The sequence below is a fragment of the Conger conger genome, chromosome 2, assembly GCF_963514075.1.
Source record: "Conger conger chromosome 2, fConCon1.1, whole genome shotgun sequence".
NCBI classification, from domain to species: Eukaryota; Metazoa; Chordata; class Actinopteri; order Anguilliformes; family Congridae; genus Conger; species Conger conger.
Window position 1 is genome coordinate 63,882,912 of NC_083761.1, and position 23,024 is coordinate 63,905,935.

At 39.8% G+C, this 23,024-nt stretch overlaps 1 protein-coding gene across 1 annotated transcript in view; it reads right to left on the reverse strand.

Annotated features, from left to right (window-relative positions):
- gas7b (growth arrest-specific 7b) overlaps positions 1-20,356 on the reverse strand; it is a 77,017-nt gene extending 56,661 nt beyond the window's left edge. Inside the window, exon 1 of the mRNA XM_061222932.1 lies at positions 19,934-20,356. Within this exon, the coding sequence (XP_061078916.1) occupies positions 19,934-20,134 (201 nt within the window). The 5' untranslated portion in view covers positions 20,135-20,356. The remainder of the gene's footprint in view (positions 1-19,933) is intronic.
- Positions 20,357-23,024: the final 2,668 nt, after the last annotated feature.

The following is a 23,024-nucleotide window of genomic DNA, read 5'->3' on the forward strand; positions in this document are numbered from 1 at the left end:
TGCCAGCTTAATCTGATCCACAACGCCAAAAAACCAAAGTCCTTCAACAGTGGGCAATGGAGAGCTAGCTACAACCCTGATATTGCGTTCATCAGTCATAAAATCACCGGATTAAGCAAGAACCTGGTCCTGGAGCCACTGCCAAGACCCCAACACTGTCCCATCGGCATTACAGTTAATGCTGCAATCACCCCAGCCAGAGTTCCATTCCGAAGAAGATTCAACTTTTGGAAAGCGAACTGGCCTGGCTTCAGAGAAGATCTAGAAAGAAAGATTGTCCATCTCCCAGCGGACCCCAAGAAGTATGACCAGTTCACCAAGCTTGTGCATCAAGCAACTAGCAAAAACATCCCAAGAGGCTGCCGCACGCATTACATCCCGGGCCTCGAACTGGAAGTACCGAACTGTATGAGCAATACCTAAAGCTCTATTATTCCGACCCGTAAGCGAAAAACAACAATCCATCAACCCCAACACAGCAACAGTATACCACCACTGCCAACCATGTTGGACAGCAGCAGCTGCTCAATGGGAAATCCACCACGAAACAACCAAGACCAAAGGTAGATTTAGTAGACTGAGATTGTAGGGTGGCCTGTAGCGTAGTGGTTAAGGTAAATGACTGGGACACGCAAGGTCGGTGGTTCTAATCCCGGTGTAGCCGCGATACGATCTGCACAGCCGTTGGGCCCTTGAGCAAGGCCCTTAACCCTGCATTGCTCCAGGGGAGGATTGTCTCCTGCTTAGTCTAATCAACTGTACGTTGCTCTGGATAAGAGCATCTGCCAAATGCCAATAATGTAATGTAATGAGTAAAGCACTCCAAAACCACTGGACTGACTAAGCCCTTTTCCCTTGAGTTCAATATCAGAGAGTAGTACTTTGGACATCTGACGTGGATATGAAGTGCAAGAACAAGTGTATGCTCACAAAAAACAACCCAAAGATAGCTTTCGCCCGATCTCTCTGCTATGCCACCTATAAAAGCTGTTTGAGCACCTGATTCTTAACTGGCTTCATCCCTCAACAAGCCGGATTCCAACCTGGAAAACAACAAGCCAACTTCTGAATCTCAATAAGCCCATTGAGGATGGGTTTAAGAAAGAACTGGTAACAGGAGACATCTTTGTTGATTTGTCTGCCACATATGACACTGTGAACCACGCCTCCTCCTGATAAATATCTTGGAGTTGACAAAAGACCTGACACTTATAGAGCTCATTGGAGCCCTCCTGAACAACTGCTTCTCTGTTGTCTCAAATAACAAGCAAAGTCAGTGGCAACGACAACACAATGTTGTCCAAAGAGAGTACGTTTGAAGCAGTAGAAGCAAACCTCACTTCAGCCCTAGATGAGCTACTCCTCTACTACGAGCGCAACCACCTACACGCCAACCCTGCAAAGACTCAAGTCTGCCCGTTCCATCTCAGGAATCGCAAAGCCACCCGACCTCTCAACATCAAATGGTCTAGAACAGCACTTGAGCACTGCACCCACCCTGTCTACCTTGGAGTACCTCTCTTCTTTAAGGAGCACATCAAGAACACCACATTGAAAGTCGGTTGGCAAAACAACATCCTAAGGAAACTGACCAATTCCAAATTGGGAGCCACAGTACACACATTAAGATCTACTGTTTTGGTCTTGTGCTATTCCTCTGCGAAGTATGCATGTCCTGTTTGGGAGAGATCAATCCATGCCAAGAAACTTGACACAGCATTGAACAACACCTGCCGCCAGATCATTGGTTACTTGAAACCCACCAAAACAAGCAACTTGTACCTCCTCGCTGGAATTTCCCCTGCTGATATCAGACGGGAAGTTGCCAAAGGCATGACAAAAGCTATTAGTGATGAACGCCACCTCCTCCATGGATGTCAACCCCCAGCCCAACGACTGAAGTCAAGAAGAAGCTTCCTCAGCTATGTCCAATCCCTAACAACATCTCGAGAAGAAACCAGACTCCAACCGACATGGAAATCCCCCCTACTGAAGACCGCCCATCTGGCCTGGAAAGGTGGGGCTACAAGACTGGCCCAACCACCTGTGAATGTGGAGAAGCAGACCATACTACGGAGCACTGCCTTGTCTGCCCTCTACTACCCAACCCTTGCAGAGTTCAATAAAAATGCAAAGAACTGTGTAAAGAAATGGGAAACTGTCATATAACCATCATGCTTTGAAGTAGTAAGTACTTACTAAGCAACATTACCTTGAAATATGGCATATTCAGCCTTTGTAAAACATTGCTGAGTGTATTGCTGCAAGTTGCTATCATTTTGATATGCCTGGCATGAAATTGATTTAATAAGAATAGTTAACCAAAAAATATATATATCCCTTTTTAAAGTGCTGTGTCAAAACTGAGCAAACTTCTGCAAACTAAAAGGATCCTTCCTCAGAATCAACACACATTTGCATTGTAAGTAAAGTGAAGAAAAAGTGCAAAGCAAACATGAATGCAAAAAAGGGGAAAAGGTCAGATTTTTATAAAAGGCATATGATACAACCATGATGAATTAACATTAAAAGAATAATAAAAAAAAACACTTCCACAGGACTCTAAAGCAGTAACAGCAGGCAACCCACAGTTAAGTACAGATCACTAATTACTGTGCTGTTGTTTTGCACTGCTCACCTTATCAAACCCTTTAGTGTCAATCCTTAGAGAAACAAAGCGGTGACAGACTATATATTATTGTCAATCCAACCCAGTTGATGGGTCTTCATTGGTCCATTAACCCTGAATTCATAGACACTATTTCCTAGGGGTTCACATTTAAATCTCCCGGACTTCCACAGACACACATACACATGAGGCACAGCAGGGACTGTTCAGAGGAGCTTGAATAACACCAAGAATCGTGATGTAGCCTGAGGGTCATTCCATCACATTATGGAGCACATTAAATGGTGACAGGCATACAGGAGTCCTGGCTAATGACCACTCATAGTGCATGTACCCCCTGCTGCAGTACTGTTAACAAACAGGGCGTAGCTATACAATACATATATTATACTATACATAGCTATACGGTCTACAGTGATGCTGTCTGCAATGGGCTATGATATCTGGAAATCCATTTAAAAAATACAAAATAAAATTCCCAGTACATTTTGCTCAGAATTATTAGTTAATCACTAATGAGCCAGCCAAATAGGTTTAAAAACATTAGCAACTCAAGGCATTTAATACAACTAGGAGGTAAGCTATTTATCAGAAGCTATAGACAGCTAGGTATGCTTATTTTCCCTTTAGGGAGAAGCCCCCTGTAGTGGAAACTAAGTTGGTTACAATAATGATGTTATAATTGTTTCTGAGACATAACTATATATGGGTTGAGAAGTTATCTATTCCCAGTAATCTTTGGAAGGTCATGGGTGACCCAACTCAAATACAGCAGGTACAGCACGGGAGCCAGGACCTAAGATATGTAGGATGCTAGTCATTTCCCACACATACTGTACCTACAGTTCACACACAGGGACCAATACAGGGCAGTGAATGTGAACAGCTTCTCTATGAACTGAGAGGAAACTAGACTAATGAGAGAGAACACAGATTATTTGCAAACCCCACACACAGCCATATATCCTAAAACATATTTAGGCAGTTAGCAATAAGAAATAATTCAACCTAAGTAGCTGGCAAGTGTTAATGGCTGTATGGGTTGTGATCCAAGACAAATGAATCCAGTGTATTGTACACCATTGGATTAACGTTGAGGTAAACTCTTGGTACTGTATGGTATGGAGCCAGGTCTATACTAGGGCTGGGGCCGTTTGCTTCAGTAAATGAGTACTTGCCAGCAGACTTTTATATGCTTAGAAAAAAAATTAATTGGAAAATAGCATTTTTTGCCTCCTTAAAAAAGAATTGGCATAGTAACAGGGCAAATCTTGTATTAGCCTACATCTTGTAATGCTTATACCCCCCTTGCCCCCAGTCTGCAATCTCACCTAGGGTGGCAGAAAGGCTAGAGCCCTGCCTGGTAATGGTTCAAAACATGTTTTTCTATCTTAAAAAGAGACTGTTGCACAGGGCTAGGCAAAAGATAAAGAGTACTTGAGTATACGCAAGGAGAAATCAACTTGTAATTCATATCTTCAGTACATAATATGAGCCTTGTGGTAATTCAGCATAAGTAAAACACATGGACAAATACACTGTTCATATATATTTCATGATTTAGATGCATGAGCAGCCTGTATATATGCCTGTGCAAAGCCTCATGCACTTTGAACATCATACGCAGATGCATGACACATTTAAGAACGCAATGTATGCACAAGAGCTGTGGATCCGCTGTAGTTTTCTTTCTTTTCATTTATCTTTGTTGCAAGTTTTATCTGAAAGAGTTGTTCATAGACAGGAACAAGGATGTCATTTGCCTGGTGTCAGCATGTGAGTCACACCAGTAAGGAGGGAATGGGAAGCAGTCCCCAGTGCTGTGTTATTCTACATATACATTACACATACATGACTATTTTATTGGTTGCGTGCGTCTGTGCTACTCATTAAAACCCATGTATCCATTTTAATGCCTCTCTGTGGCTCTCCTAGAGCCCGGTCTACAGATCAGTGACAAATTATTATTTGTTTGAACTCAGCTGCAATACGCTTAACCTGTTGGTTTTTATTGTTACTCTTAAAATGAGTATTATAGTGTGTGGAATGTGTTATACAGTATGTGCATATTCCTATTAAGACAATATTCCAATGACAATACTTGTCTGAGTTTTATATAATTGCTAAAATTTTGAGTCTGAAATCAGCCAGATCACCTCTTGGCCCTAGTAGCTTGATCAGTTTATTGTATTGGAATCCACTTCCTGAATGCACTGCTCAAATCTATCATTTAGTTGAAATACATTTTATTCATTGTCCATTCTTCCATTTTACATCATACACATTTTCACCCTAGTGGCAACATACAACAGATGTGAATTGCATCAGCATTCAAATGAAAATCAATACAACTGACATTACTTACATAATGGGGAAATATAACGGCCAAATGATTTGGCAATGCTCCATGTAGGTTTTGGGAGAAAGTGAATGACACATGCACATTAACCTGGCAGAGTGTATGTTTCTGAAATTGCCAGGAAGAAGACCAAAGATTCACAGAAAATAGCAATATGTTGCGATGCAATTTAATAGCCTATGTTACCTGGATATCTTATTGAGGTAACATAAGAATGGCTCTACTTTACATTGGTGGATGTGGATGAGAAATTGAATATCTAGATAACTAGCTGACAACTGTGATCTGTAGTGAATTAACTGTATAGCTTCCTACCTAACATGCTTTATGACATACCAATATCTAATCTCATCAAAATACAAAGGATAATTTATTTTTAATCGATCTATCTAGTTACAAAATTGAAGCAAATGCAAAGATTTAGCTGTCAAATATAATCATGACCAGCTTTTTAAAATCCCCTTAGCCCCTTAAGTTCTTGCCATCCTCACACCAATGTTGTGAAGATGTTAACTTTCCATTGGCTCGTTGACACTGTGATTGTACTACTCAACGTTAGGGCCAGCACAATGTTAGCGTCTTTGGGCACAACACTAAATTAGTCACTCACAGTGATATCATTTTGTTTGTCAATAACCAAGAACAGACCCAATTAAAATTTGAATTTGCAGGACATAAACACAATCAGAGGTGCTGAATTTCTCACACTGAATCTCATTCTCTGCTTGCTACAGATTTATCATGGTCATTTAGCAATATTAGATTTAAATAATTTGCATACTGCAGCTTTCATATGGTCTTGAAATGTTAATGTAAATATAAATAAAAACCCTTTTTAAATTAATAGCACTGCCAACAACATTCACCCTTCTAAATAATTAATTCACAATTCCCTCAACTGCACTGACTGCAGTACTGTATATTCAATCCTTATCCTCAATAAAATATTAGTATAGTAAAACTATGGTCATTAGATTACAAACAGTGACAAATTTATGGTTTTAATGCTATATGAGTTTATTTAGCAATGTCATTATGCCACTGAATATTTGAATATTATAAATTAACAGTGACTATATGCCACACAATTTAAATTCTAAATAGTTTTAGATGATCAGATCCAAGAAACTGGGACCTCCTGTTCGGATGTGAATCACAATTAATCCTTTATAATAACTGTTTATTGCTTGCCAGACACAGTGAGATATGGATGAGATGCATCATGATTTGTCAGCTCCATCAGACTGATTGCCAATGAGTGGCAGTGTTAATCCGTTCCTGCATACCACGGGGAGAGTCATGCAGGCAAATGTGTTTTGAGAGGAAGCTTACTTCAGGGTCCAGGTCCAGTGGCCCTCTGTACACTCTGTGCCCATGCTCGAATGACTCACTCACTCCTGAGGAGGCTGAATCACTTCTCACTTGACCCATAGAAGTGTGAGCCCAGTCTGTCCTCCAATAACCCCTTGCATCTGGAAGTATTAAAACGAGGGTCCTGGGGACCAGAGGCTCAGAGGCACATTATTCCTTTCATAACAAGCTATTATAGAACGGGCCATCTGTGGCTGTTCTTTAGAACACTAGGATATGAAGAAATAAAATCAATGGTGGAACATAAAGTTCCAATCTAACTTTTAACGTATACCTTGGTAATATAGGTCTGGTACAGAGGCCTAAATAGTGCTTTTCCTGGGGTTCACTTACTGTAGCGTTCTAGCATGTCTTTACTGGGAAATGTAATCATAATTTTATAATGCGCCTTTGAGAGTACTACCACAGCTGGTAGTACTCCCAAAGAATGTGTTCTAAAATGGATCTCCATGTGTATTAAAACTTGGCCTTAATAACACTCAGCTCACAATACAATCCTTTATTTTTCTCCTCACAAACATAGTTTAACTAGTTCAGCAAACAACAGATGTCATGCATCTACATTGAAAAAGAATCACTGATTATAGCCTGCAATATATATGACTCTAGGTCTGTATTTGTATCCATAAACACACCACTTGCTCCATACAGTATATCTACCAAAACAGGCTCAACTCACACAGACAGGTACTGTAGCCTGTGCACACACAAATATATTGTGCATTCGTATACATATGTATTCATGTCCAAACTGACAAAATGGGAAATGTGAATTCTGCTAAACTGAAGTGCTTAAATATATGAGGATTGAAATAAGCATAATATACCCCGTATATGGTATTAGCATAAACGTTGTCTAGGAGAGAACAGTACCACAGGAAAAGCACATGAGCAGCTGTAAAGCAAAGTTCACAGCAGCATACACTGTGGGCTTAACACCACTCCTCTACACTATCTTAGATTTCACTCCTTAGCAAGTACTTAGCAAGTGCTGCAGGTCAGGCAATCCACCACCGAGGTTGGGGGAGGGGGGCGGGGCAATGAGAAAGAGGTGAGTTTGGGGACATGTCTTTGGGAATAAATTATCTTTCATTCTTTTTACAGGAGGGCTCCAGCCAACTCAACTTTCCTGTTTGAATCTGATGTTTTAACATGTTTAATTGGTGTCTATCCGATGCCAAAAGCAGCTCAACTCAGTTAAACATAACTCACAACATACATAAATATTAAGAAGATGTGACAAAGTAGTGAAATAACCATGATGATGTGAAAAACACAGCTTGAGGACTCATGGATCAGTCAGGTAATACATTTACCGTGAGCACAGACTGGGTCCTATTTCTCTCATTTTGAGCCACAACTCTTTTCCTAAATGACTATCTGGTTATTCACAGTGGCGGCACACTGCTGGCCAGTAATATTAACTACACTTCCCTGATTGAGCCAAGCTCCCTCCTATAGAACCAACAGAACTGCCAGACAGGGGAACAAAAAATTACCATACTTTAATCAATGATTTTGATCATCACAATTGAATTATTTTATTTTCTTTACCACAATGTCCCCAAAATGCTTGGCAAGGATATCTTTAACAAACTGTGGTACCATCCTGATACATTTGATTGCTGCAATAAAGCATTTCCTATTTGAAAGGAGGTATCAATCAACTGTTAAAAAAAACCCTAGCCAAGAACTCTCGGCTGTGACTCTTTCAATATTATTGTTGCGGACCAAAAAAGGTAAAAGGCATAATGTGCCTTTGCTTTAAAAAATACACCCTGTCAGCAGATTCTGAGCTGCAGAGCAGATGTGTCACTGAGGAAGTGTCTGTTTCCTATTATTCAGTAATAAATGTCATTACTTACACCCCATTCAACACATAGACAAAACCTAGAGCAGCACTTATTTCAATTTGTTGTGAAATCTCAATTTTAAAAAAAAGAAGGTTGTTGGTGTCCCTTGTCATTCAATACATTCTGTTTTCCTACATCCTTTTTCATATTGTTATTGGAGCATTATCATGATTAGACAGGACACTTCTAGAAATCGAAAGGGGGTTCTTTCTGCACTCACTAAGTGATAGCTGGGGCCCTTTTTCAAACATAATGAGAACCTGTGGTCCTTAGTGGCAGAGAGACAGTATTTTAGATTAAATGCACAGTTAATTATTGTTTGAAACTGAACTGAAACAGCTGAATCAGTGCTGTATTCATCCATGCTGTTGTTAATTGAAGGCACATTAATTAAAGGGCGATCACTGTGTTTAGCAATTGCGCCTGTTTTTCTGCAGCTGCACAGGCCTTAGACTAAATTTGGACATTACCATGCATTTTACATCTCTCAGTTCAAATACAAACATGTTCTTTAATTTCAAATTTCAAAAGGAATTTCTTTGCTTACCAAAAATATTAACTATAATAACTATATGATATACCTTTCGAATTCCAATGATCAACTTCAATAATCAATTGCATTTGATTTATTGGACTACTGTACCTATAATTCATTTACAACAATAAAATATAATTCTATGCCAAGTACAAACATATTCAATATCAGGGTCATCATAAAACTTTATCTTTATTCTGGCAGTCCATTCGTATTTGCATTGATTGACAATTATTAAGACGCTGACATTAATTTGGGACATTATTAGCAAATTCACATACTGTTAGGGTTTGGCAAATTGTGTTTTGATACAACAGGTCTGCTAGGTTGCAGACATCCGTTCCTTCTGGCATTTTGCCAAAAATTGAGTTGTAAATATTTCAGGTAGACTTTCCGAAACAGATATACAGTTGGGGACAATACCATGTAGATAAGTTTCTTTTACTCTGGAAGACGACATAGAAGTCAAAATGCACAAAGAATTGAGATTTGACCTAATACACATTATGCTTTTGGGTATCTATCACTTAATATAGTGATAATATAGGTTATTTACCCTTTTCCTAAATTAATTTCAATCCACAAACCATGAACAGAGTCAAACCCTGGGAGCAGGTCCAGATACTCCCAGATTCCTGGGATTTCAAGATTTCAAGAGTCTCGTGAGGCTTCACTTACATCAGATGACCTATTTCCCAGCTGAAAGTGGGAAAGTCAGATAACACGTTTACTGTACCCCCAAGAATTTATTCAAAATAGCATTAATTAACATGTAAACGTTTGCCTACCCTCTCAAAGCAATGACATAAAAGAACCGAGAACAGCCTATGCGCAGATTAGTATCAGGTTCTTACCATGCTGTCAGACCACTCAGATACAAGGGGAGAATACAGCAGCCAGTTGCTTTAGCAAAGGAGTGAGAATGGAGGACAGAATTACCAAGGCACTGTGATCATTAAGCATGGGAGAAGCCTTCTTCGAGTGTGAGAAATACAGAAAGCAGGAAGTATTTGTCACATTCCATATTCAGCAACTGATTACAACCCAAAAGGACCAAAAAGCCAGGGTCAAGTCTAAGGCCATGGAAAGAATTAGAAGAGTGGTCGTGCTATTTCAGCTTACTCCCACATTTCTGTTTTCTTTTTCTCTCAAAAACAGCCAGTGAGAAAAGCATGTTCTCATTGGCATGGTGTGGTTCCCTGTCTTTTTTGGAAGTTTTTAAAATGTCTGTTTTTGCTTCCCCAGATGTGGGGGTCATCAGCCACATTCCCATATGTAAAGACGTCCCTTTCTCAGGGATTCTGAGGCACACAATAGCCTAGACTGTACGCTTGTGAGGATACTCTCCAGGGCAACAAAGCCTCTTCTATTCGGCCTGCAGGCCCTCCAGTTTGTGCTAATTGCATTGACCTTGTCCGTCTTCCAGCCTTTCTGCACGCTTCCCTCATTAACACCAACACACAGTACATGCTATATATGTTGTGACTTCAGGATATTGTCTGACCCCAGCATGTCTGGTTAGTCTATCAGAGACATGTTAAACAAGAGGGAAAAGGGCCTGGGCAGGAAGAAGCCATATCGCACCCGAGTCTAGACATTGCAGCTTTGAGCCTCAGCTCGGTCGACTATGACAGGGAGTATGCTTTCTCTCCCCGGAGTTAAGAGGATGGAGTTAAGTCAGGATTCATTGGGTTGCTGCTGCGTTAGCGTCTCCCAATGTCACGCCCACAGGCTACAAGCTGCTGTCAGTGAGAAACACCCCTCTCTTCCTATCTATCCTGTCATTCTGTGCGGCCTGTATTATAAAAAATAGTCAACACTGTTGTGTGTCCTGGGGGAGGACGCTCTGGTGGAGCACGTGCGTGGGGGCCAGTGGTACAGCGGGGATCAAAGAGACGCAACAAGAGATTCTAAATTGGGAAGAAAATATGGGGGTAAAATTGTAGGGGAAAAGTTTCCATCAATTCCTGCTCTACATGCAGCAACAGGACTGGCAACCATTTTAAATAATGTGAAAATAAATGACTCTTGATAAATGTTACTTTTTGTTGTCAACTGAAAATTTAGCTTACAGTTTTCTGTGGTATTCCATCCCACCAAATTATGCTATATTTGTTGCAGTAAAAATCCTTTTGCCATGCTAAACTGTATCTGGAGTAACAAAGAATCCTCTGTTCTTGTTCTCGCCCAATCTATCAGATGGCTGCATAGGCATTTCTACACATACGGGCCTAATGATTAAAATTAAATGCTTACATCACAAAAATGTTACATCTCTGATTTTTTAGCACTGAGTGAGAGAACAGAGACCATATGCACTTTAATTTCCCTTGTCTTCCACAGACTAAATGTACATCCATTATAATAAACTGGATTTCTAAAAATCCTATACAGTTGAGGCTTGCTAGTGTAACTTCATGATAAAAAATGAAGCTAGCAAGATAGCATCAATTCAAGAATTTAAATCAACAAATGAAAAACATCACATGTTTTTAAAATGCATGATTGGATAGAAAAAAAAAACAGCAACCCTATGCAATAATGGCTTCAGGCAAATAACAACTAATAATTACTATTCATATTAAATAGGCATAGTATGTTCCTGAGAGAACTCCATCTGGAGTACATGACTACCAGCTGTGCCATGACGAGCACACATTCAGCCACACTCCTGCAGGAAATTAGAAACACTAATTCTAGTGTTCTATGTTTACTTAGCTAGATTCTCATATTAATAAGGAAAATACAGAAAGTGTGTCAGGTTATACCTCCCTGCATGCATAACTGCAGTATGCCCATCACACGTAACTCTTGGACATTTTCACACTTGATTATGTTTGGCTGGGCACACAGTGTGTGTAACTGAGAACACGTGTGAAAGGCAGCAAGTGAAATGAATGTAGGGTTACATGGCAACCAACAAAACATTAAATCATAAATCAAACCACACAAATTGCCTGGCAAATGAAATATGTGGTAGTGTCCTCATCTGGTATCCACACACAAAGTCACACATATGCATACAATTGCTCTATAAAAGCACATTGTTTGGATTAATATACCTGTTTACCAAGCAACAAGATTCAGCTTGATGCCATTTAAATTATAAACAGGAGGTTATTTGAGCACAGTGAGGCCAGTCAAATGTCTACATGTAACATTGAAGGAAAACTGCCTGATAACATTTAATCAATATCAAATTATTTTAATGAATTTAAATGGCCTCACCATCACTGTTTAAAGAGCCTGCACTGGCCAATTAACGGAAGTCATCTGTGGCTCCTCTGTCTTTAACATACTCACCAACTGAAAACACTGACCGACCTCATGTTTACCAGCGATTAAAAAGAAAAGGTACACAGGGTAATTCAAATTAGACATGTTTCTTGCCCTTGCCTCAGGTTTCAAGATCACCAAACATTCATTTCTAACCCATAAACTATATGAGGGGGATCAGGTAAAGAGAGAATCTAAAGCAAGAATATCACACCATCATTTCTTAGGTTAGTTACAGCACTCTTAACATAAGTTATATTTCAGGGAATGGCTGGTCATACAATTAACTCTGCAGGTAGGAAGTTCACTGACTTAGAAGACAAACCAAGCAACCATGCAACAATTGAAATAAAACATAAAAAGTCATCATAAAGGGGCCGTGGCAAGTTGTACAACCTAATGTACACCCTGAGGCTGCATCAAAAAGCCACATTTAGCACAGCATTCAGTGGTAAATGAAAACCTTTCTTCATTTACAACAGTCTTCAGTCTACAGACTAACTGTTCTGCTGCACCATCATAATGCACAGATACTTAAAAAAATAATAGGTTTTCATTAAAAATTTTCATTAAATAAACTGACATGGTGTTTAGGGTCCATTTGCTCCCAAAATCTGTCATCACCACTATTCCTTTGCTTTGAAAGAAGCCTGTTTTATATGCCTATAACTACCAAGCAGTTGTATTGGTTTTCTGTGCTACTATTTAGCCATATTCATACTACAGTATATAGTGGCTTTCAACTAATGAAATGTAAGCGGCCTACACAGGGATTCTCACATTACTCACAACCAACATGTCCAGCATCTGAATGGCCAATACATTACAGTCATTTTACATCAGAAGATTCACATCAGCTGAGGTGGAATTCAATGGGTTATTAAGGCAATTCAACTGAGAATAATTATATGACCGATTGACAACTTGGCCAGGATGTCAGAAAAGCACAGAAAAAAGACCACTTCCAGCAGTAACTTCACTTCCTCAGGTAGCCTATCCAAGTATAAAGCCCTGCCCTGTGTGGCTTCATCCATCACAGAGGAGTTACAATGTGGCAGGCCAGCTGATCTGCCCTCACCTGAATCTGTAACATAGCAGTCAGATGCCAGTTCTGATTTCCAAGTAATGCATTCCAGTCAAGGAAATATGGCAGGGCTCTTATCTTAAGGCATGAATCTGGCACGAAATTGGTGTACACTGAAGCCTCCCTGAAGATTCAGATAGGTTGCCTGCTGATGCAAGACGGGAACACCCATGCACAATAAGACATCGACATGTTGGAGCTCAGGCCTTGCGAATTTACATTCAGCATGTCTTATGCTGATAGAGATTGGATAACATGAAATTGATCAAGCTAATCAACTATTCATGCAGCCTGCAATCATGTGACAACTGACCTATGCTATCACCAAGATCTGCTACTTCAGACTCAGACGCAGATGGTGATGTCACCAAGGAAGAGGAAAGTTCTCCCCGCAACTCTGGCACAGATCAAAAGCAAAACCTGTCAGATCATATATGCTGTAGAACTGTTCATTTGCCAGGACCTCTTCACTCAGGTCTTTGGCAAAGTGTGGCATGTGGGGGCAGGTCTTCTGAAGCTGTGGGTCTGGCCATTGAGTGGCACAGATGGTTTGGTTGGGCCAATAGCCAGCTGTCACAGATATGTTTTACATAGAGAACCTGCTATACATGCATAGATTGTGTACAATCTGCTTTAAATTTGTTTTCATTTTAAAAAGCTCCCAATTTCCTCCCGTCTCTGATGGAGCTGTACTGAATGCCCTACAGGGATGGGTGCAGGATAGCTTGCCAGTAAATTTTTCATAGGACCCACTGTGCTGCCACTGTGTGTCGAACACAAGAGAAGTCAATTTCTCATTTGTCTCTCATGACAAGATGTGAGCAATACAACTGTAGAAGTAGATGGCAGGGGGAGAGTGCTTAGAACGTGTGAATGACAACGGCCTATTTTAATAGTCGTGGCACATTTCAAACTCATGGCACATGGCACATTTCCCTCCTAGCATAGAGAAACAGATCAAGGAAAAACCTATTGTTTGCACTGAAAAAGCCTTCAGAAAAAATAATGTTCCAGGATGACCTTAATTGTCTTAGCTACAGGCAGAACACTAACATGCATCACATTGAACCAGCTGAATTAATTCTCTGACAAAGCTGTGTACTTTAGGGTACCGTATGTTCTCCTTTAAACAATCCCATTTACTGGATCAGTCCTGTACTGTATATTATTCCAGTGTCTGTTGTCCCTGGATGTATCTATGTCTGGATGTAACTACAATTATGTTGATTTCTAAAAACAGGACTTACTGGCAACTGAAGTGAAAATCATATTTCGCCTATTATCAGTGCATGCACTTAAATTGCTGCCTACCTTTCAGGACTTCTCTGTAAGCCATAGCACAAACAGTTGCAAATCACATTAGGCTACATGAAGCTAATAAATTATTTCATATAACCTTTCCATCATTAAAAAATGTAAGATTTGATAGGGGCTCCAAGTTAGCACAGAAAACCCTCTTGAAATTAAGCACTTTGGCTAATAGGCTCATTTAGGCATGGGACACACATGCACACTACCATTTTTTGCAAACTTGAAGTATTCAACTGGCCATATCACATTTCTCCACTACTCTGTAGTCCCCTGTCTGTGGTTTACGCACTGCAATTGAACTATGGTGCCCTGCTCTGTAGAGTTATGAAAGGACCATTCTTGATGGAACTGCCTGCTCACGCACTAGATTGAAATTTGCAGTCATTTGATTTAGTTGCTCACTTACTTAGCCATCTGCGCAGCTTGAACAAATGACATCACTATCCAGGAGTATGCGATTATCACCAGTTACCCTTTTGCTGATGTGTCGTTCCATGCCAACATCACCTTACACACTGTACCTCAGAATACATCAGCAAGTATTACGCATAATACATCCTGCCCAATAATTGCCTGCCCTCTTCCAAAGTCAGAGGTCTTGTCTTCTTGCCACGAAAGCCATATTTTATAGACAACCAGGCCTGCTCAGCCATTTTGCACATGACCCTGAGCATGCTGAGGTGTTAACTGCGTAATTAACTCAGCAACCACACCTGTGTGGAAGCACCTGTTTCCGATACCCGGCATGTCTCTCAGAGCCATGTGTTTCCACCTTTTTGCTCACTACCTGTATGCTTGTAAATAAACTGTTCGTACCTTCATAACTGTCTGTGTAGTACCTACAAACTGTATCCATTACTTCTGCTGTCCCTGTCTTCATTATCCAGGTGTGTACATACCCATGGCTACATAACATAAAAATACATGACAGAGATTGCCCCGATACCTTGGCTTAAACTTGTCAGAACAGAAGTGAGATCAAGGCCTGAAAATATATGTGAAATTCAAGTGGTAAATCGTGTATTAAATTACCCTTAAATTGTCCTATTTCCTTTGTTCTTTTCGACAGCACCACTAACAGTTTGACAGCATGCATATGTTTGCTGAAAACTCAGAGATTCTCAGAATGAGAAAAGAAAACACTGAGTTGAAAGTTGCTTCTCTTCACACTTTGAAGCCTCACTTAGAAAAATGCATATTCAATGGGAACAACTCCTTCAACCAGTTTCAGTCCTCAAAAACACAACTGTTATGTTAATTCCAAACACTGGATGCAGTAACATGTCACGATGGTCCACTGTTAGAAGCAGTGCATGCTCAATCGGCATTACTAAAATAATAAAAACAGGGTTTGTTTGAATTAGTTATCCTCCAAAACAATCACGGGAAATAAATGGGGAGACTTCTATGACAAACAACCAGCCATACAAATAATAGTGATTCTGGGAGAAATAAAGTATGTCATCGAACCTCCGACACAACGTTCCCATTATATCCCGGCAATGGTCAAGCGCATTGCAATGTTAGATCTCGCATGTAGCCTAATTCAAACGACAAAAGCCACCACAGCTGGGATATGTACACATTGTGTCTACAAAGAATAAGCCACACCCAGTGAAGATATTCAGTGCACTAAACACGTGTTTTAACTGCACTGTTTAAGATCTGCCTGTCGCAAAATGCGGTTTGTAGGCAGTCCCATTCGCTGATTGCGTAATGAGCTGTAGCCTTTCAGGCAGCTGTACCCTCGTCAGGCCTCAATTTGCCTTGCGAGTTTCATGTATGCAAATCTGGCCCTAAGTGTTAGTAGCAGTTGCTCAGATTGACAGAATGACTGATATAAAACAGACAAAAGCTTTCCTGTGTCAAATATAAAAATTCCTGTAAGAGGCATGTAACATATGGGACCCCACAAATTCCACTCATTGGAAACCTTTTATCAAACAATACAGTGGTTTACCATTTCTAGGACATAGAGCTGCAGACACAGCAATGAGTGACTGTCTCCCGACTAAACACGGAACAAGATATGTGTTTAGCATACTGAAAGTGAGGTTTACCACAAGATGAGACCAAAGTGCTCTGGAAGAGCTGATTTCCTGAAAAGGACACTGAAAAATGAACAAGCTTTAGAGTCAGAAACCTTCATTCCGAGCAACCATACGCTAACTGCCTCTGCTCACAAGCTACATTCCAGTCTCCTTACAATGTAAATTTTGTCATTTTAGTAAGTGCGGTCATGTTACTATGTACAATAGGGTCACTATCTCCTAGGAAATCTGTTGAAAAATCTCCAAAATAGTTATAGTTGTTTATGACTGGTAAAACCCAGGAAGAAGGATTCACAGTTGCCATGCACTAAGTGCTGCATCAGCTCTTATTTGGCAAGCATGCCACAACATTTTCTGTAACTTCCTTGAAACTGCATAGATGCTGTATAGATAAATATGGTTAAGCTCCTAGTAAAGGTGTCAATAGCTGCCAGTATTTCTGCTCATTGCCATTACGTCATAACATTACGCCATTACAAGACCTAAGCAAACAGTGATGCAAAAGAACAGCACTGCGATGAAAAATGCTATATGCTATATGTACCATATAGGTCAGGGGTGTCAAACTCCAGTCCTGGAGTGTCTGCTGGTATGTGTGGTTTCCTTTCAATCAGCAGCCAATTAAGGCCTTGTGAACAAGGTATGTGGACTCTTCAGCCACTGTGGCCCTCCAGGACTGGAGTTTGACACCCCAGGTGGCAAGGGAAAATACATTAAAAAATACACGAGAATAATGCATACTGTGACCAAAGCAAATATTTTTCCAAAAATGTATTTTTAGTTTTCTTTTGTCAGTCTGCCATTTATTATAGATAAGTGAATCCTTTCAAAATGGCAGTGACTGATTGAGCACGGGCACATGAACATATGCAACCATGGAAGTTCACATATCTGAACACTGGCACATCTGGAGTGTCCTGTTGCATAACACATGGGTTTTTCTGTACCTCCCTCCCCATTGAAAATAATGACTCGTATTTAAAGGAAGCATATTTCAGCATGGAAGGGACACTATTGACAATTACTTTTCAGGATAACCTATGAATATGATATCAATGTATTATGTTTATTTCTGTCCATTATCATTGGTGTTTTGCAGTGGGCATTACTGGGGTAGTTCACCCAAAATTAAAGCTATATTTCCACCTACACGGAGTGCCATCTATCCATCCAAACATTTTTGCTCAGATTTGCCTAGTTTTATAGATATCTGCTGCAGCTTGCCCTGAAACAATGAACCTCAACAGTGCCAACATTTGTGGCGCTGAAAGCACCAAATATAATGACATGGTTACTCACAAACATCTACGGACCTTGCTGTGTATGGTCTGTGAATGTTCATGAGTAACCTTAGCATTACATTTGGAAAGAGACACTGCTATTGAGTGTTTTATATGTACATTTTTGACAGTTTGAGCGAAACATTCTAGTTGAAAAACTACTTTCTACCGATGTAAGCCAAATGTGTCTCAACCTTGAGACTGATCAGTCATTAATGTTGTTGTGATTAATCAGTTTAACGAGTTTGCCTGCCCAAAGACTCCTCACAATGCAACTTAGGTCATGACTTATTTACGGAATCGACAGCAAACGTGAGAATGGCACTGTAAGAGAAAATTATCTAATGCGAGGGATGGACAGCCAAATATTAACATTTTTCTCCTGTGTTCACAAAGTGCTAATACCTCGCAAAAGTCAGTGGATTGTTAGCATTAATGCACAAGGTGTACAAAACCTTGGTAGAGTAAAGTCATGCCAGATGTCCCTAATGTAGTTGCTCCAATTGACATAAATGACCCCAACAACTCCCTGGCACTTCAATTTAATTGAATCTAATCTAACGTGACCTAATATTTTTTTATTGAATGTTTAAAAAAAACATATTTGCCACTGAATTTTGTAATATTGTTAACGATGCTCAGTATGTGTGGTTTTAGTTACAATGTGGCATAGGCTACACACCTTTTTTCAGCATATTAAGTCATTATCTCCTTGTGATCATGTCCTGAATATACAGAGCTAACACAAATGTGAAGGCATAAATTGCTGACCGCCTACTGCACCATCTGATCAAAGATGACCGGGCCAATATGCCATCCTACATGCCACATTTGTTTAGGGCTTTTTATACCACTAGGCCAGAAAAGAAATAGGGGAAACACTGGACGGAATCGCAAACAGAATTTTAAAACTATTGGACATAAGAGACACAGACAGTTGTATGCACACTACTGCTTCTTCTTCATGTCTTGCAGGAGGTTTCATCATTTGCACGTAACTGACAAGACTGCATATGGTAGTATTTTTCCTTAGATGTGCAAATGTCTTAAGATCAAAAGACATTTGATTGGGAAGTTGACAGTAGTTGACAATAAATGTAACTTGTAATGGAAACCTGAATAAGGTGGGACAAACCCGTCATACTGTAGGCCCCCACATTTCTTCCTGATAAAACCAAATGTCTGCTAGACTAGCATTACTCCTGAGCTTACTATAACAGATACCCTGCCATATATACAACAGAACCATATGATGATAGCATAACTAGACTTGGAAAGACGGTACTATTAAATATCACAGGTAGCTGTTTAAACGTTTTCTTCACTAATCAGTCCTTCTCTGTAACCATTCTGTGCAATAAATAGCCTACATGCTGCCTTAAGCTACCATTCCGCATTATTATAAATGTTGTAACAAGGAAGTCATCACAATGGGGAGAAACGGCTCAACTCATTGAAGAACGCAATACAGGGAATGTATTGAGTTCCTGGTGATCGTATCACTTCTTCACATCACAAATCCAAAACTGAATGCACCACCAAGTCAATGTTAGTCATTCTGGAGAATGTCAAATGTACAAAACAAAATTAGTTCCATGATTTCTATATCTGCTAGCACTTTCATATAAAGAATGTCAGCAAATATGCTGAAAACACAGGGTTGTTTCCACTGGACATGTGTAGACCTACTTTTGAGTACGCCATTATTGGTCTGCAAATGTACGTGCGTGTTTTTTCCCACTAAATTGATGGAAAATGTTATCGTGTCATCTTGTTTCATAAAATCCTATTGACCAACTGATAAAACCAAACAGACCCTATATCATGCAAGTGAGATCTGAGTCTTGTGCATCCAAATAGTTTACAGCGTTTAAAATCAGTTGGCATTAGTAGGCGTATACACAAACATTCTATATGGAATTAAATGTTGTTATATTACACATCGGATCTCCGGTCCTATCGTCTGTTCTCCCACTGTGAGCTATAGCATTATGTATCCCGACCCCCTGAGCTTCCGCTGTTTAAAATAAATAATGCTAACCTACCAACCCGTGATAATACATAAACGCAGCCGAAATCTCTAGAGTTCGGTGTGTTTGCCTAGCTTTCATGTCAATTCAGCTGCCAGTCTTGTGGAACGTTACTGTATAGATCTCAGAACCTCAGTGAGTTGAACACTCTTACCTCTAAAACCTGGACGTAACTTGCAGGAAACCATCCTCTCACTCCATCTTTCTCTCCTTCCCACCAACCACCAGATGATGCTTGTATTACTTTAATTATTTCCCCAGCCTCGAATCTCAATCCTTGTTGGTGCTGATCTCCAGTGAAGGCGTATAAACTTTTGCAGTAGGCTCCAGCCATAGCAAAATCGAATACATGCATAGGCTACACCAGAATTCTCGCTACTTCGCTTTCTTTCTTTTTTTTAAAGCTGAGAAACAGTCACCGAATTAAAAAGTAGCCGTCGATATTCATGTGTTTCCTGATATTTGAATACTATCGGGATGGCTGAGCATCCACCCAGAAATCGTCAGATTCTCGCAATTCCCAGACTTTCCACTCCACAGTGTTGCCAACCTGAGTGCACAGTCCTCACCCCTGCGCTGCTGCGCTCTTCTGCCTGGGTGAAGGAAGGAAGAGTGATCTCATCATTCAGGGGTTGTAGCTAGTATGAAGAGGTGGTTTATCCGGTGGAAGTTTCATTTTTAAAAATATATATTATTGCCCGTTCTATACATAGCCCATATACGGATAATCTAATGTATTATTTTCTCGTCTCTTAATGAAAGTGCTGCGATGTTATTATACGAAATATTTTTCCTATAGCCTATTCGTTGCCGGCTATAAAGGCTATCTCGCGTTTCATATACTAATGCCAGTTTTTGTTTTGCTTTGCAGTCTACATGTTTTAGCCAAAATTAGCCTATATGGTAACGTTAAACCGACACACTCAGCCCGCGGTATATGCTACTCAGCGAATACATTAATAACCCCACCGAAATTTGAGAGAAATATAAAAATAACGCCGAGAAAGTACCATATGTTAAATGGATATAGCTTAATTAAAATGTACAGAACGAGAACCGGTTAAAAGTGTATTAGGATTCACACTGGCCTACAGGTCCAGTTCTCAAGTAGGCTACAGACCACATAGCGGAATAAGGTTATATTCCTTTACGGGTTTTATTCCTTTAGCGGGTTCAGCAAATGCAAATATAATTTCGTTATAGAAAATATTTAGAACAAGTGTTGACTGAACTCACGGTCCCCTCAAATTCGTCAGCAACGTGGGGGAGCAGACCATTACTGACAGTATACTGTGACATTTCAAGTTAATGTTCTGTCAAATTAGATCACATTTTGTGGGGGATTATTATGAGATAAAATGCAGTTGAGTAAAACTAGAAAAGGTTACTGATGCCAAAGCGGAAAAGTTTGTGTTTTAGGGGCTCGTGTCCCATTTTATTGCTAAGTCATGATGAGTCATCAAATATAGGCCTGTCTACAGGGGCTAGATACAAACCCCTCTTTATGTAGGCTAGTTAACCACTGCACTCGATAAGTCGGGTGAGGCAGTTGTTTTGTCGATTGCGGTACAGCTTTAGGGGCGACATGGCTCAGGCAGTAAGAGCAGTCGTCTGGCAGTTGGAGGGTTGCCGGTTCGGTCCCCCGCCCGGGCTGTGTCGAAGTGTCCCTGAGCAAGAAACCTAACCCCTAAATGCTCCTGACGGCTCCTGACGAGCTGGTCGGTGCCTTGCATGTGTGTGTGTGTGTGTGTGTGTGTGTGTGTGAATGGGTGAGTGTGTGTGAATGGGTGAATGAGAAGCATTAATTGTACAGCGCTTTGGATAAAGGCGCTATATAAATGCCAACCATTTACCATTTATATTACAGAGACATTTGATGATGATGTTATTGATCCCAATGTAACACCATCAGCCACTCAGATAAATAGCGTCATCTAGTGGGGGATTTAAATAAATGCAACTTTGGACCGCAAAGAAGGGAAGGGAAGTATTTCAGACAAACTAGGATATTTCACTGGAGGCAAATATGGATATCTATCACACTCATCAAAAATGTTTTCCAGGATCATTCAAAAAAATAAATAAATAAGTAAAACTACATTTAAAATGTACTGAGTGCTACAATATATATTTATTTTTACACTGCATTTACAGTAAGATCGAGGAAAAGTCATTAGAATTTTTTTTAATTGTGTGTGTGTGTGTGTGTGTGTGTGTGTGTGTGTGTGTGTGTGTGAAAGAAGCACAACAACCTTATTACTACTTACACCATGCTATAATTATAGAGTAGTTTATGCTGTTGTCAATTATGCCACTTGAAATATCTAAAGAAACACTTGTTATTTTGGTTATGGTATAGATTGTTTAAAGACTTTGCCTAAGGATTATGTGAATTTTGGCTGTTAAAGTGTTGTATGCAGCAAGAAAACCATTTGCAAATACCATTCAAAATCTTATGCTACCTTTTCTCTTTTCTCAATCCATTTTTTGCAGCTAATGCTCCAACTGCTACCTAAGTCTTTAACAATGCTGTTTTAATGGGAAGAACGTAATGTAGTCTGTAGGGTAGCAGATTTTTGGCCAATATTCAAATCTCCCTGTGTAGCCGGTGGTTCGGTTTGTCCTCCATGTCACTTTCTGTACTGTCTCTGCCCCCATCTCTGCCCCTATCCCTCTCTGCTTTCCCTCATCTGAGTAAAGAAGATCATCTGAAATAAAATAATCTTATTCTTCCATGGTATTCACTGCCATTGAAAGGAAAGGTATAAAAGTAGCCACAAGATGGCATCGACAGATTGAAGGGACGCATATGCATTTTATTCTAGAAACGAACACTTTTGGTTGTATGATCTCTACTGGGAATCCTGAACAAATATATTACATAACATTATTTATAGCAGTATTTTCCTTTTAAAGACATGTCTTTAAAATATGTTTGTTAAATATGATTTGATGGTAGGCTTATCTCAAATTAAAATGTCATAATATGGAGAAGAATAAATTCAACACTTGATCGCTGTTGGTGTGAACTCACTAAGAGTTTGCAATTGTAAACATTTCTGGTAGTCCTCTGTAACAAGACCTGCAGATTGGAGAAACAAGTATTTCTTATTCCTGACTGTTAAATCAAATCAAAACAATGCAGGGTGAAGAAATTAATGAAAAGAATAAATGAAAAGAGTCAAAAGAATGCTGGTAAAGCTTTTATAGAACACATAAAAGAGTGATGGTGTACAGGACACAGT